At 63.2% G+C, this 13,289-nt stretch overlaps 1 protein-coding gene across 1 annotated transcript in view; it reads left to right on the forward strand.

Annotated features, from left to right (window-relative positions):
• LOC140381690 (WD repeat and HMG-box DNA-binding protein 1-like) overlaps positions 1–13,289 on the forward strand; it is a 56,608-nt gene that overhangs the window by 34,100 nt on the left and 9,219 nt on the right. Inside the window, exons 19-23 of the mRNA XM_072465800.1 lie at positions 1,646–1,743; positions 2,653–2,709; positions 2,773–2,804; positions 3,288–3,434; positions 3,517–3,731. Coding sequence (XP_072321901.1) covers positions 1,646–1,743; positions 2,653–2,709; positions 2,773–2,804; positions 3,288–3,434; positions 3,517–3,731 — 549 coding nt within the window. The remainder of the gene's footprint in view (positions 1–1,645; positions 1,744–2,652; positions 2,710–2,772; positions 2,805–3,287; positions 3,435–3,516; positions 3,732–13,289) is intronic.

Genomic DNA, 13,289 nt, shown 5'->3' on the forward strand with positions numbered 1-13,289 from the left:
GTGCGCCGCTCGCTTTAGCCTCCGTGCGCCGCTCGCTTTAGCCTCCGTGCGCCGCTCGCTTTAGCCTCCGTGTCTCGCTTTAGCCTCCGTGTGCCGCTCGCTTTAGCCTCCGTGTGTTGCTCGCTTTAGCCTCCGTGTCTCGCTTTAGCCTCCGTGCGCCGCTCGCTTTAGCCTCCGTGCGCCGCTCGCTGTAGCCTCCGTGCGCCGCTCGCTGTAGCCTCCGTGCGCCGCTCGCTGTAGCCTCCGTGTGTCGCTCGCTTTAGCCTCCGTGTCTCGCTTTAGCCTCCGTGTGTCGCTCGCTTTAGCCTCCGTGCCTCGCTCGCTTTAGCCTCCGTGCCTCGCTCGCTTTAGCCTCCGTGCCTCGCTCGCTTTAGCCTCCGTGCCTCGCTCGCTTTAGCCTCCGTGTGCCGCTCGCTTTAGCCTCCGTGTCTCGCTTTAGCCTCCGTGCCTCGCTTTAGCCTCCGTGTCTCGCTTTAGCCTCCGTGCCTCGCTTTAGCCTCCGTGCCTCGCTTTAGCCTCCGTGTCTCGCTTTAGCCTCCGTGTCTCGCTTTAGCCTCCGTGTCTCGCTTTAGCCTCCGTGTGCCGCTCGCTTTAGCCTCGGTGTCTCACTTTAGCCTCCGTGTCTCGCTTTAGCCTCCGTGTGCCGCTCGCTTTAGCCTCGGTGTCTCACTTTAGCCTCAGTGTCTCGCTTTAGCCTCCGTGTGCCGCTCGCTTTAGCCTCGGTGTCTCACTTTAGCCTCAGTGTCTCGCTTTAGCCTCCGTGCGCCGCTCGCTTTAGCCTCTGTGTGTCGCTCGCTTTAGCCTCCGTGTCTCACTTTAGCCTCCGTGCGCCGCTCGCTTTAGCCTCCGTGCGCCGCTCGCTTTAGCCTCCGTGCGCCGCTCGCTTTAGCCTCCGTGCGCCGCTCGCTTTAGCCTCCGTGCGCCGCTCGCTTTAGCCTCCGTGTCTCGCTTTAGCCTCCGTCTCTCGCTTTAGCCTCCGTGTCTCACTTTTTCAAACAAACGTTTGAAATTAAGAATAAAATGTGTTATTTTAAGCAGAAACCCCTGATTTAATGTTTATTACTATGAATGATAAATCACATTCTTCCCACTTCCAGATAAAAGGTACTTGATAAAAGGTGGAGCGCCCGACCTCTGACCTCTGACCTCTGACCACACACGTGCAGAGGAACGACTGGCACATGTTGTTTATGACATGATGAGTGGATCTGGTGATGACCGTGACAGGCCTGGACACGGGGCCTGGACACGGGGCCTGGACACGGGGCCTGGACACGGGGCCTGGACACGGGGCCTGGACACGGGGCCTGGACACGGGGCCTGGACACGGGGCCTGGACACGGGGGATGGGAGGGCATCTGGCCGTGTTTAGAGCGTATTCTGTGAAATGCCACAGCGCTCTGGTCTAACTGTGTCTGACAGGAGCCTCGGGTCAGTGCAGCAGAAAACGCTTCAGACGCTCAGACGAAGCAGTCCAGTTATTCTGACCGCTGACTTGATACGGGCACACTGCAGGACGGACTGGTCAACGTTGTGTCGTGGTTTCTTTTCCACCAAACAATGGGTCAAACTGTTCTACGCCCAGGTCACTGTGAGGTTCAGGGGTCAGTTCAAACACAAATGAAAGGGTCCTGTCTGTGTCCAGAGGGAGTCGCGGTCAAGCCCCTCGATCCAGCGCTCGACAAACTGAAGATGAGCGAGACGAAGAAGAAGAGGAGGAGACGGAGACGCAGCCCAGGGAACGTAAGTGGATCATCTCAGGGTCAGTGTGGGGTCAGGGGTCAGTGTGGGGTCAGGGTGAGCTCAGGGGTCAGTGTGGGGTCAGGGGTCAGTGTGAGCTCAGGGGTCAGTGTAAGGTCAGGGGTCAGTGTTGGGTCAGTGTGAGCTCCAGGGTCAGGGGTCAGTGTGAGGTCAGGGGTCAGTATCAGGTCAGGGGTCAGTGTGAGCTCCAGGGTCAGTGTGAGGTCAGGGGTCAGTGTGAGCTCCAGGGTCAGGGGTCAGTGTGAGCTCCAGGGTCACGGGTCAGTGTGAGGTCAGGGGTCAGTGTGAGCTCCACGGTCACGGGTCAGTGTGAGGTCAAGGGTCAGTGTGAGCTCCAGGGTCAGGGGTCAGTGTGAGCTCCAGGGTCAGGGGTCAGCGTGAGCTCCAGGGTCATGGGTCAGTGTGAGGTCAGGGGTCAGTGTGAGGTCCAGGGTCAGGGGTTAGTGTGAGGTCCAGGGTCAGGGGTCAGTGTGAGCTCCAGGGTCAGGGGTCAGTGTGAGCTCCAGGGTCAGGGGTCAGTGTGAGGTCAATGGTCAGTGTGAGCTCCAGTGTCAGGGGTCAGTGTCGGGTCAGTGTGAGCTCCAGGGTCAGGGGTCAGCGTGAGCTCCAGGGTCATGGGTCAGTGTGAGGTCAGGGGTCAGTGTGAGCTCCAGGGTCAGGGGTCAGTGTGAGCTCCAGGGTCAGGGGTCAGTGTGAGCTCCAGGGTCAGGGGTCAGTGTGAGCTCCAGAGTGCTGATTTGAGGTTTTACTAGACAAATCACTCATCGACCCCTGAATGGTTTTTGATTTGATTTCCAGGAATGTGACACTAATGATTCTTCACTTTTCCATCTTTTGTAATAAAAAATCAAACGGACATTTTACCCTTAAGTGTCTTTTTCTCTGGTTTAGGCCTGAATCCGTTTGTCAAAGATGCTGCTGCTTCTCCAGAGAAAGCTCTAAAACCAGGTGTGAACTCTAAACCATCCAACAGTTTCTAAACATTGTCTATAAAGTATTCTCTTTTTTCAGTGTCCAAAGTCACTCGCTCCAACCCGTTCAAGGTGAGGATACAAACACACACGCACACACAAACGCGCACGCACACACACACACAGGCACACACACACACAGGCACGCACGCACACACACACACACACACACAGGCACGCACGCACACACACAGACACACAAACGCGCACGCACACACACAGACACACAAACGCGCACACACACACACAGGCACGCACACACACACACACACAGACACACAAACGCACACGCGCACGCACACACACACACACACACACAGGCACACACACACACAGGCACGCACGCACACACACAGACACACAAACGCGCACGCACAGGCACGCACGCACACACACACACACACAGGCACACACACACACACACACACAGGCACGCACGCACACACACACACACACTCACACACACGCAGACACTCACACACACACAGACACACACACAAACGCATCTTTAAATGTTTCTGTGTTGATGATGTAACTGCTGAGCGCCCCCCTCAGGTGTCGTGTGCAGCTGCGTCTCCTGCTCAGCCGCGCGGCACTAACATCCTGGACAACATCCCAAACAGGAAGTACACTCCACTCACTTCCTCCAAAACCAGGAAGAGCCCTGTCCTCAAGCCACTGGCCCCGAGAGCCAAGAGCAAGGTACTCTTAGTCCTGGTTTAGTCCTGGTTTATCCCATGTGATTTATTTCTCATAATAAACTCTTGTATTTTTTTCTCTGTAGACTCAGTCCACTCTGCTGCAGATGAGCTCCAAGACCAACACCAAGAGAGCAGAGCCAGAGGAGAAACCAGAGGAGAAACCAGAGGAGAAACCAGAGGAGAAACCAGAGGAGAAACCAGGGGAGAAACCAGGGGAGAAACCAGGGGAGAAACCAGGGGAGAAACCAGGGGAGAAACCAGGGGAACGACGAGAGGCTGAGAGCACAGAGAACAGGAGGTAATGTCTGTAAGAGCTTGTAACATCTTAGAAATATCTACACTTCCAATTCAATATCATCTTTGTTCTAGTATTTTTATTACTAGATGTACTTTGAGATGACTTTACTCTGAGCAGGCGTGTGGATCTATTATATCATCTGCATAAGACACTCCCCTCTGTCGGAGGCAGATTGACCAGTGGCTGCTCCACGGTACTGCACCTCTGGCCCCAAGAAGAAATCTCCCAATGCTTTATTCTCCCACAGTGAACGAGAGATCCACACACTTGCCCCTCCCTCACCTGTACCTACCCCTACCTCACCTGTACCTGCCCCTCCCTCACCTGCACCTGCCCCTCCCTCACCTGTACCTGCCCCTCCCTCACCTGTACCTGCCCCTCCCTCACCTGTACCTGCCCCTCCCTCACCTGCACCTGCCCCTCCCTCACCTGTACCTGCCCCTCCCTCACCTGCACCTGCCCCTCCCTCACCTGTACCTGCCCCTCCCTCACCTGTACCTGCCCCTCCCTCACCTGTACCTGCCCCTCCCTCACCTGCACCTGCCCCTCCCTCACCTGTACCTGCCCCTCCCTCACCTGTACCTGCCCCTCCCTCACCTGCACCTGCCCCTCCCTCACCTGTACCTGCCCCTCCCTCACCTGTACCTGCCCCTCCCTCACCTGTACCTGCCCCTCCCTCACCTGCACCTGCCCCTCCCTCACCTGTACTCCCTCACCTGTACCTGCCCCTCCCTCACCTGTACCTACCCCTACCTCACCTGTACCTGAACCTGCCCCTCCCTCACCTGTACCTGTACCTGCCCCTCCCTCACCTGTACCTGAACCTGCCCCTCCCTCACCTGTACCTGCCCCTCCCTCACCTGCACCTGCCCCTCCCTCACCTGTACTCCCTCACCTGTACCTGCCCCTCCCTCACCTGCACCTGCCCCTCCCTCACCTGTACCTGCCCCTCCCTCACCTGCACCTGCCCCTCCCTCACCTGCACCTGCCCCTCCCTCACCTGCACCTGCCCCTCCCTCACCTGTACCTGCCCCTCCCTCACCTGCACCTGCCCCTCCCTCACCTGCACCTGCCCCTCCCTCACCTGCACCTGCCCCTCCCTCACCTGCACCTGCCCCTCCCTCACCTGCACCTGCCCCTCCCTCACCTGCACCTGCCCCTACCTCACCTGTACCTGAACCTGCCCCTACCTCACCTGTACCTGAACCTGCCCCTCCCTCACCTGTACCTGCCCCTCCCTCACCTGCACCTGCCCCTCCCTCACCTGTACTCCCTCACCTGTACCTGCCCCTACCTCACCTGTACCTGCCCCTACCTCACCTGTACCTGCCCCTCCCTCACCTGTACCTGCCCCTACCTCACCTGTACCTGCCCCTACCTCACCTGTACCTGCCCCTCCCTCACCTGCACCTGCCCCTCCCTCACCTGTACTCCCTCACCTGTACCTGCCCCTCCCTCACCTGTACCTGCCCCTCCCTCACCTGTACTCCCTCACCTGTACCTGCCCCTACCTCACCTGTACCTGCCCCTACCTCACCTGTACCTGCCCCTACCTCACCTGTACCTGCCCCTCCCTCACCTGTACCTGCCCCTCCCTCACCTGTACTCCCTCACCTGTACCTGCCCCTCCCTCACCTGTACCTACCCCTACCTCACCTGTACCTGAACCTGCCCCTCCCTCACCTGTACCTGCCCCTCCCTCACCTGTACCTGCCCCTCCCTCACCTGCACCTGCCCCTCCCACACCTGTACTCCCTCACCTGTACCTGCCCCTACCTCACCTGTACCTGCCCCTCCCTCACCTGTACCTGCCCCTCCCTCACCTGTACCTGAACCTGCCCCTCCCTCACCTGTACCTGTACCTGCCCCTCCCTCACCTGTACCTGAACCTGCCCCTCCCTCACCTGTACCTGCCCCTCCCTCACCTGCACCTGCCCCTCCCTCACCTGTACTCCCTCACCTGCACCTGCCCCTCCCTCACCTGCACCTGCCCCTCCCTCACCTGCACCTGCCCCTCCCTCACCTGTACCTGCCCCTCCCTCACCTGCACCTGCCCCTCCCTCACCTGTACCTGCCCCTCCCTCACCTGCACCTCCCTCACCTGTACCTGCCCCTCCCTCACCTGCACCTGCCCCTCCCTCACCTGCACCTGCCCCTCCCTCACCTGTACCTGCCCCTCCCTCACCTGTACCTGCCCCTCCCTCACCTGCACCTGCCCCTCCCTCACCTGTACCTGCCCCTCCCTCACCTGTACCTGCCCCTCCCTCACCTGTACCTACCCCTACCTCACCTGTACCTGAACCTGCCCCTACCTCACCTGTACCTGCCCCTCCCTCACCTGTACCTGCCCCTCCCTCACCTGTACCTGCCCCTCCCTCACCTGCACCTGCCCCTCCCTCACCTGTACTCCCTCATCTGTACCTGCCCCTCCCTCACCTGCACCTGCCCCTCCCTCACCTGTACCTGCCCCTACCTCACCTGTACCTGAACCTGCCCCTACCTCACCTGTACCTGAACCTGCCCCTCCCTCACCTGTACCTGCCCCTACCTCACCTGTACCTGCCCCTCCCTCACCTGTACCTGCCCCTACCTCACCTGTACTCCCTCACCTGTACCTGCCCCTACCTCACCTGTACCTGCCCCTACCTCACCTGTACCTGCCCCTACCTCACCTGTACCTGCCCCTCCCTCACCTGTACCTGCCCCTCCCTCACCTGTACCTGCCCCTCCCTCACCTGCACCTGCCCCTCCCTCACCTGTACTCCCTCACCTGTACCTGCCCCTCCCTCACCTCTACCTACCCCTCCCTCACCTGTACCTGCCCCTCCCTCACCTGTACCTGCCCCTCCCTCACCTGTACCTGCCCCTCCCTCACCTGAACCTGCCCCTCCCTCACCTCTACCTGCCCCTCCCTCACCTGTACCTGCCCCTCCCTCACCTGCACCTGCCCCTCCCACACCTGTACTCCCTCACCTGTACCTGCCCCTACCTCACCTGTACCTGCCCCTCCCTCACCTGTACCTGCCCCTCCCTCACCTGTACCTGAACCTGCCCCTCCCTCACCTGTACCTGAACCTGCCCCTCCCTCACCTGTACCTGAACCTGCCCCTCCCTCACCTGCACCTGCCCCTCCCTCACCTGCACCTGCCCCTCCCTCACCTGTACTCCCTCACCTGTACCTGCCCCTACCTCACCTGTACCTGCCCCTCCCTCACCTGTACCTGCCCCTCCCTCACCTGTACCTGCCCCTCCCTCACCTGTACCTGCCCCTCCCTCACCTGCACCTGCCCCTCCCTCACCTGTACTCCCTCACCTGTACCTGCCCCTACCTCACCTGTACCTGCCCCTCCCTCACCTGTACCTGCCCCTCCCTCACCTGTACCTGCCCCTCCCTCACCTGCACCTGCCCCTCCCTCACCTGTACTCCCTCACCTGTACCTGCCCCTCCCTCACCTGTACCTGCCCCTCCCTCACCTGCACCTGCCCCTCCCTCACCTGTACTCCCTCACCTGTACCTGCCCCTCCCTCACCTGTACCTGCCCCTCCCTCACCTGTACCTGCCCCCCCCTCACCTGCACCTGCCCCTCCCTCACCTGCACCTGCCCCTCCCTCACCTGTACCTGCCCCTCCCTCACCTGTACCTGTACCTGCCCCCCCCTCACCTGCACCTGCCCCTCCCTCACCTGTACCCGCCCCTCCCTCACCTGTACCTGCCCCTCCCTCACCTGTACCTGCCCCTCCCTCACCTGTACCTGCCCCTCCCTCACCTGCACCTGCCCCTCCCTCACCTGCACCTGCCCCTCCCTCTCCTGCACCTGCCCCTCACCTGTACCTGCCCCTCACCTGTACTTGCCCCTCCCTCACCTGTACCTCACCTGTACCTGCCCCTCCCTCACCTGTACCTTACCTGTACCTGCCCCTCCCTCACCTGTACCTCACCTGTACCTGCCCCTCCCTCACCTGCCCCTCACCTGTACCTGTACCTGCCCCTCACCTGTACCTGCACCTGCCCCTCACCTGCACCTGCCCCTCACCTGTACCTGCCCCTCCCTCACCTGCCCCTCACCTGTACCTGCACCTGCCCCTCACCTGTACCTGCACCTGCCCCTCACCTGCACCTGCCCCTCACCTGCACCTGCCCCTCCCTCATCTGCACCTGCCCCTCACCCTGTACCTGCCCCTCCCTCACCTGTACCTGCCTCTCCCTCACCTGCACCGGCCCCTCACCTGTACCTGCCCCTGCCCCTCACCTGTACCTGCCCCTCACCTGTACCTGCCCCTGCCCCTCACCTGTACCTCACCTGTATCGGCCCCTCACCTGTACCTCACCTGTACCGGCCCCTCACCTGTACCTGCACCTGCCCCTCACCTGCACCTGCCCCTCACCTGTACCTGCCCCTCCCTCACCTGTACCTGCCCCTCCCTCACCTGTACCTGCCCCTCCCTCACCTGCACCTGCCCCTCACCTGCACCTGCCCCTCACCTGTACCTGCCCCTCCCTCACCTGTACCTGCCCCTGCTCCTCACCTGTACCTGCCCCCCTGCCCCTCACCTGTACCTGCTCCTCCCTCACCTGTACCTCACCTGTACCGGCCCCTCACCTGTACCTGCCCCTCCCTCACCTGTACCTGCCCCTCCCTCACCTGTACCTGCCCCTCCCTCATCTGCACCTGCCCCTCACCTGTACCTTCCCCTCCCTCACCTGTACCTGCCCCTGCCTCATCTGCACCTGCCCCTCACCTGTACCTGCCCCCCTCCCTCACCTGCACCTGCCCCTCCCTCACCTGTACCTGCCCCTCCCTAACCTGCACCTGCCCCTCACCTGTACCTGCCCCTCACCTGTACCTGTACCTGCCCCTCACCTGTACCTGCCCCTGCCCCTCACCTGTACCTGCCCCTCCCTCACCTGTACCTCACCTGTACCTGCCCCTCCCTCACCTGTACCTGCCCCTCCCTCACCTGCCCCTCACCTGTACCTGCACCTGCCCCTCACCTGTACCTGCCCCTCCCTCACCTGTACCTGCCCCTCCCTCATCTGCACCTGCCCCTCACCCTGTACCTGCCCCTCCCTCACCTGTACCTGCCCCTCCCTCACCTGTACCTACCCCTCCCTCACCTGTACCTGCCCCCCCCTCACCTGTACCTTTACCTGCCCCCCCTCACCTGCACCTGCTCTCCCTCACCTGTACCTGCCCCTCCCTCACCTGCACCCGCCCCTCCCTCACCTGCACGCGCCCCTCCCTCACCTGTACCCGCCCCTCCCTCACCTGTACCTGCCCCTCCCTCACCTGCACCTGCCCCTCACCTGTACCTGACCCTCCCTCACCTGTACCTGCCCCTCCCTCACCTGCACCTGCCCCTCCCTCACCTGCACCTGCCCCTCGCTCACCTGTACCTGCCCCTCCCTCACCTGTACCTGCCCCTCCCTCACCTGCACCTGCCCCTCCCTCACCTGTACCTGCCCCTCCCTCACCTGTACCTGCCCCTGCCCCTCACCTGTACCTCACCTGTACCGGCCCCTCACCTGTACCGGGCCCTCACCTGTACCGGGCCCTCACCTGTACCTGCACCTGCCCCTCACCTGTACCTGCCCCTCCCTCACCTGTACCTGCCCCTCCCTCACCTGTACCTGCCCCTCCCTCACCTGCACCTGCCCCTCACCTGCACCTGCCCCTCACCTGTACCTGCCCCTCCCTCACCTGTACCTGCCCCTGCTCCTCACCTGTACCTGCCCCCCTGCCCCTCACCTGTACCTGCTCCTCCCTCACCTGTACCTCACCTGTACCGGCCCCTCACCTGTACCTGCCCCTCCCTCACCTGTACCTGCCCCTCCCTCATCTGCACCTGCCCCTCACCTGTACCTTCCCCTCCCTCACCTGTACCTGCCCCTGCCTCATCTGCACCTGCCCCTCACCTGTACCTGCCCCCCTCCCTCACCTGCACCTGCCCCTCCCTCACCTGTACCTGCCCCTCCCTAACCTGCACCTGCCCCTCACCTGTACCTGCCCCTCACCTGTACCTGCCCCTGCCCCTCACCTGTACCTGCCCCTCCCTCACCTGTACCTCACCTGTACCTGCCCCTCCCTCACCTGTACCTGCCCCTCCCTCACCTGCCCCTCACCTGTACCTGCACCTGCCCCTCACCTGTACCTGCCCCTCCCTCACCTGTACCTGCCCCTCCCTCATCTGCACCTGCCCCTCACCCTGTACCTGCCCCTCCCTCACCTGTACCTGCCCCTCCCTCACCTGTACCGGCCCCTCCCTCACCTGTACCTACCCCTCCCTCACCTGTACCTGCCCCTCCCTTACCTGTACCTTTACCTGCCCCCCCTCACCTGCACCTGCTCTCCCTCACCTGTACCTGCCCCTCCCTCACCTGCACCCGCCCCTCCCTCACCTGCACGCGCCCCTCCCTCACCTGTACCCGCCCCTCCCTCACCTGTACCTGCCCCTCCCTCACCTGCACCTGCCCCTCACCTGTACCTGACCCTCCCTCACCTGTACCTGCCCCTCCCTCACCTGCACCTGCCCCTCGCTCACCTGTACCCCCCCCTCCCTCACCTGTACCTGCCCCTCCCTCACCTGCACCTGCCCCTCCCTCACCTGTACCTGCCCCTCCCTCACCTGCACCTGCCCCTCCCTCACCTGTACTCCCTCACCTGTACCTGCCCCTACCTCACCTGTACCTGCCCCTCCCTCACCTGTTCCTGCCCCTCCCTCACCTGTTCCTGCCCCTCCCTCACCTGCACCTGCCCCTCACCTGTACCTGCACCTGCCCCTCACCTGCACCTGCCCCTCACCTGTACCTGCCCCTCCCTCACCTGTACCTGCCCCTCCCTCACCTGTACCTGCCCCTCCCTCATCTGCACCTGCCCCTCACCTGTACCTGCCCCTCCCTCACCTGTACCTGCCCCTCCCTCACCTGTACCGGCCCCTCCCTCACCTGCACCGGCCCCTCACCTGTACCTGCCCCTGCTCCTCACCTGTACCTGCCCCCCTGCCCCTCACCTGTACCTGCCCCCCTGCCCCTCACCTGTACCTGCCCCTCCCTCACCTGTACCTCACCTGTACCGGCCCCTCACCTGTACCTGCCCCATCCCCTCACCTGTACCTTCCCCATCCCCTCACCTGTACCTGCCCCTCCCTCACCTGCACCTGCCCCTCACCTGCACCTGCCCCTCACCTGTACCTGCCCCTCCCTCACCTGTACCTGCCCCTCCCTCACCTGTACCTGCCCCTCCCTCACCTGCACCTGCCCCTCCCTCACCTGTACCGGCCCCTCCCTCACCTGCACCGGCCCCTCACCTGTACCTGCCCCTGCCCCCCACCTGTACCTGCCCCCCTGCCCCTCACCTGTACCTGCCCCTCCCTCACCTGTACCTGCCCCTCCCTCACCTGTACCTCACCTGTACCTGCCCCTCACCTGTACCTGCCCCTGCCCTGTACCTGCCCCTGCCCCTCACCTGTACCTGCCCCTCCCTCACCTGCACCGGCCCCTCACCTGTACCTGCCCCTGCTCCTCACCTGTACCTGCCCCCCTGCCCCTCACCTGTACCTGCCCCTCCCTCACCTGTACCTGCCCCTCCCTCACCTGCACCTGCCCCTCACCTGTACCTGCACCTGCCCCTCACCTGCCCCTCACCTGTACCTGCCCCATCCCCTCACCTGTACCTGCCCCTCCCTCACCTGTACCTGCCCCTCCCTCACCTGCACCTGCCCCTCACCTGCACCTGCCCCTCACCTGTACCTGCCCCTCCCTCACCTGTACCTGCCCCTCCCTCACCTGTACCTGCCCCTCCCTCACCTGCACCTGCCCCTCCCTCACCTGTACCGGCCCCTCCCTCACCTGCACCGGCCCCTCACCTGTACCTGCCCCTGCTCCCCACCTGTACCTGCCCCCCTGCCCCTCACCTGTACCTGCCCCTCCCTCACCTGTACCTCACCTGTACCTCACCTGTACCGGCCCCTCACCTGTACCTGCCCCTGCCCCTCACCTGTACCTGCCCCTGCCCCTCACCTGTACCTGCCCCTCCCTCACCTGCACCGGCCCCTCACCTGTACCTGCCCCTGCTCCTCACCTGTACCTGCCCCCCTGCCCCTCACCTGTACCTGCCCCTCCCTCACCTGTACCTGCCCCTCCCTCACCTGTACCTGCCCCTCCCTCACCTTCACCTGCCCCTCCCTCACCTGTACTCCCTCATCTGTACCTGCCCCTCCCTCACCTGCACCTGCCCCTCCCTCACCTGTACCTGCCCCTCCCTCACCTGTACCTGCCCCTACCTCACCTGTACCTGAACCTGCCCCTACCTCACCTGTACCTGAACCTGCCCCTCCCTCACCTGTACCTGCCCCTCCCTCACCTGCACCTGCCCCTCCCTCACCTGTACCTGCCCCTACCTCACCTGTACCTGCCCCTACCTCACCTGTACCTGCCCCTCCCTCACCTGTACCTGCCCCTACCTCACCTGTACCTGCCCCTCCCTCACCTGTACCTGCCCCTCCCTCACCTGTACCTGCCCCTCCCTCACCTGTACTCCCTCACCTGTACCTGCCCCTACCTCACCTGTACCTGCCCCTACCTCACCTGTACCTGCCCCTCCCTCACCTGTACCTGCCCCTCCCTCACCTGTACCTGCCCCTCCCTCACCTGTACCTGCCCCTCCCTCACCTGCACCTGCCCCTCCCTCACCTGTACTCCCTCACCTGTACCTGCCCCTCCCTCACCTCTACCTACCCCTACCTCACCTGTACCTGAACCTGCCCCTCCCTCACCTCTACCTGCCCCTCCCTCACCTGTACCTGCCCCTCCCTCACCTGCACCTGCCCCTCCCACACCTGTACTCCCTCACCTGTACCTGCCCCTACCTCACCTGTACCTGCCCCTCCCTCACCTGTACCTGCCCCTCCCTCACCTGTACCTGCCCCTCCCTCACCTGTACCTGTACCTGCCCCTCCCTCACCTGTACCTGAACCTGCCCCTCCCTCACCTGTACCTGAACCTGCCCCTCCCTCACCTGCACCTGCCCCTCCCTCACCTGCACCTGCCCCTCCCTCACCTGTACCTGCCCCTGCCTCATCTGCACCTGCCCCTCACCTGTACCTGCCCCTCCCTCACCTGTACCTGCCCCTCCCTCACCTGTACCGGCCCCTCCCTCACCTGTACCTGCCCCTCCCTCACCTGTACCGGCCCCTCCCTCACCTGCACCGGCCCCTCACCTGTACCTCATCTGTACCGGCCCCTCACCTGTACCTGCCCCTCCCTCACCTGTACCTGCCCCTCCCTCACCTGCACCTGCCCCTCCCTCACCTGTACTCCCTCACCTGTACCTGCCCCTACCTCACCTGTACCTGCCCCTCCCTCACCTGTACCTGCCCCTCCCTCACCTGTACCTGCCCCTCCCTCACCTGCACCTGCCCCTCCCTCACCTGTACTCCCTCACCTGTACCTGCCCCTCCCTCACCTGCACCTGCCCCTCCCTCACCTGCACCTGCCCCTCCCTCACCTGTACTCCCTCACCTGTACCTGCCCCTCCCTCACCTGTACCTGCCCCTCCCTCA

This window comes from Eucyclogobius newberryi, unplaced genomic scaffold (genome assembly GCF_026437365.1).
Source record: "Eucyclogobius newberryi isolate DKJ021-1_F unplaced genomic scaffold, fEucNew1.0.hap1 SCAF_5, whole genome shotgun sequence".
NCBI lineage: Eukaryota > Metazoa > Chordata > Actinopteri > Gobiiformes > Gobiidae > Eucyclogobius > Eucyclogobius newberryi.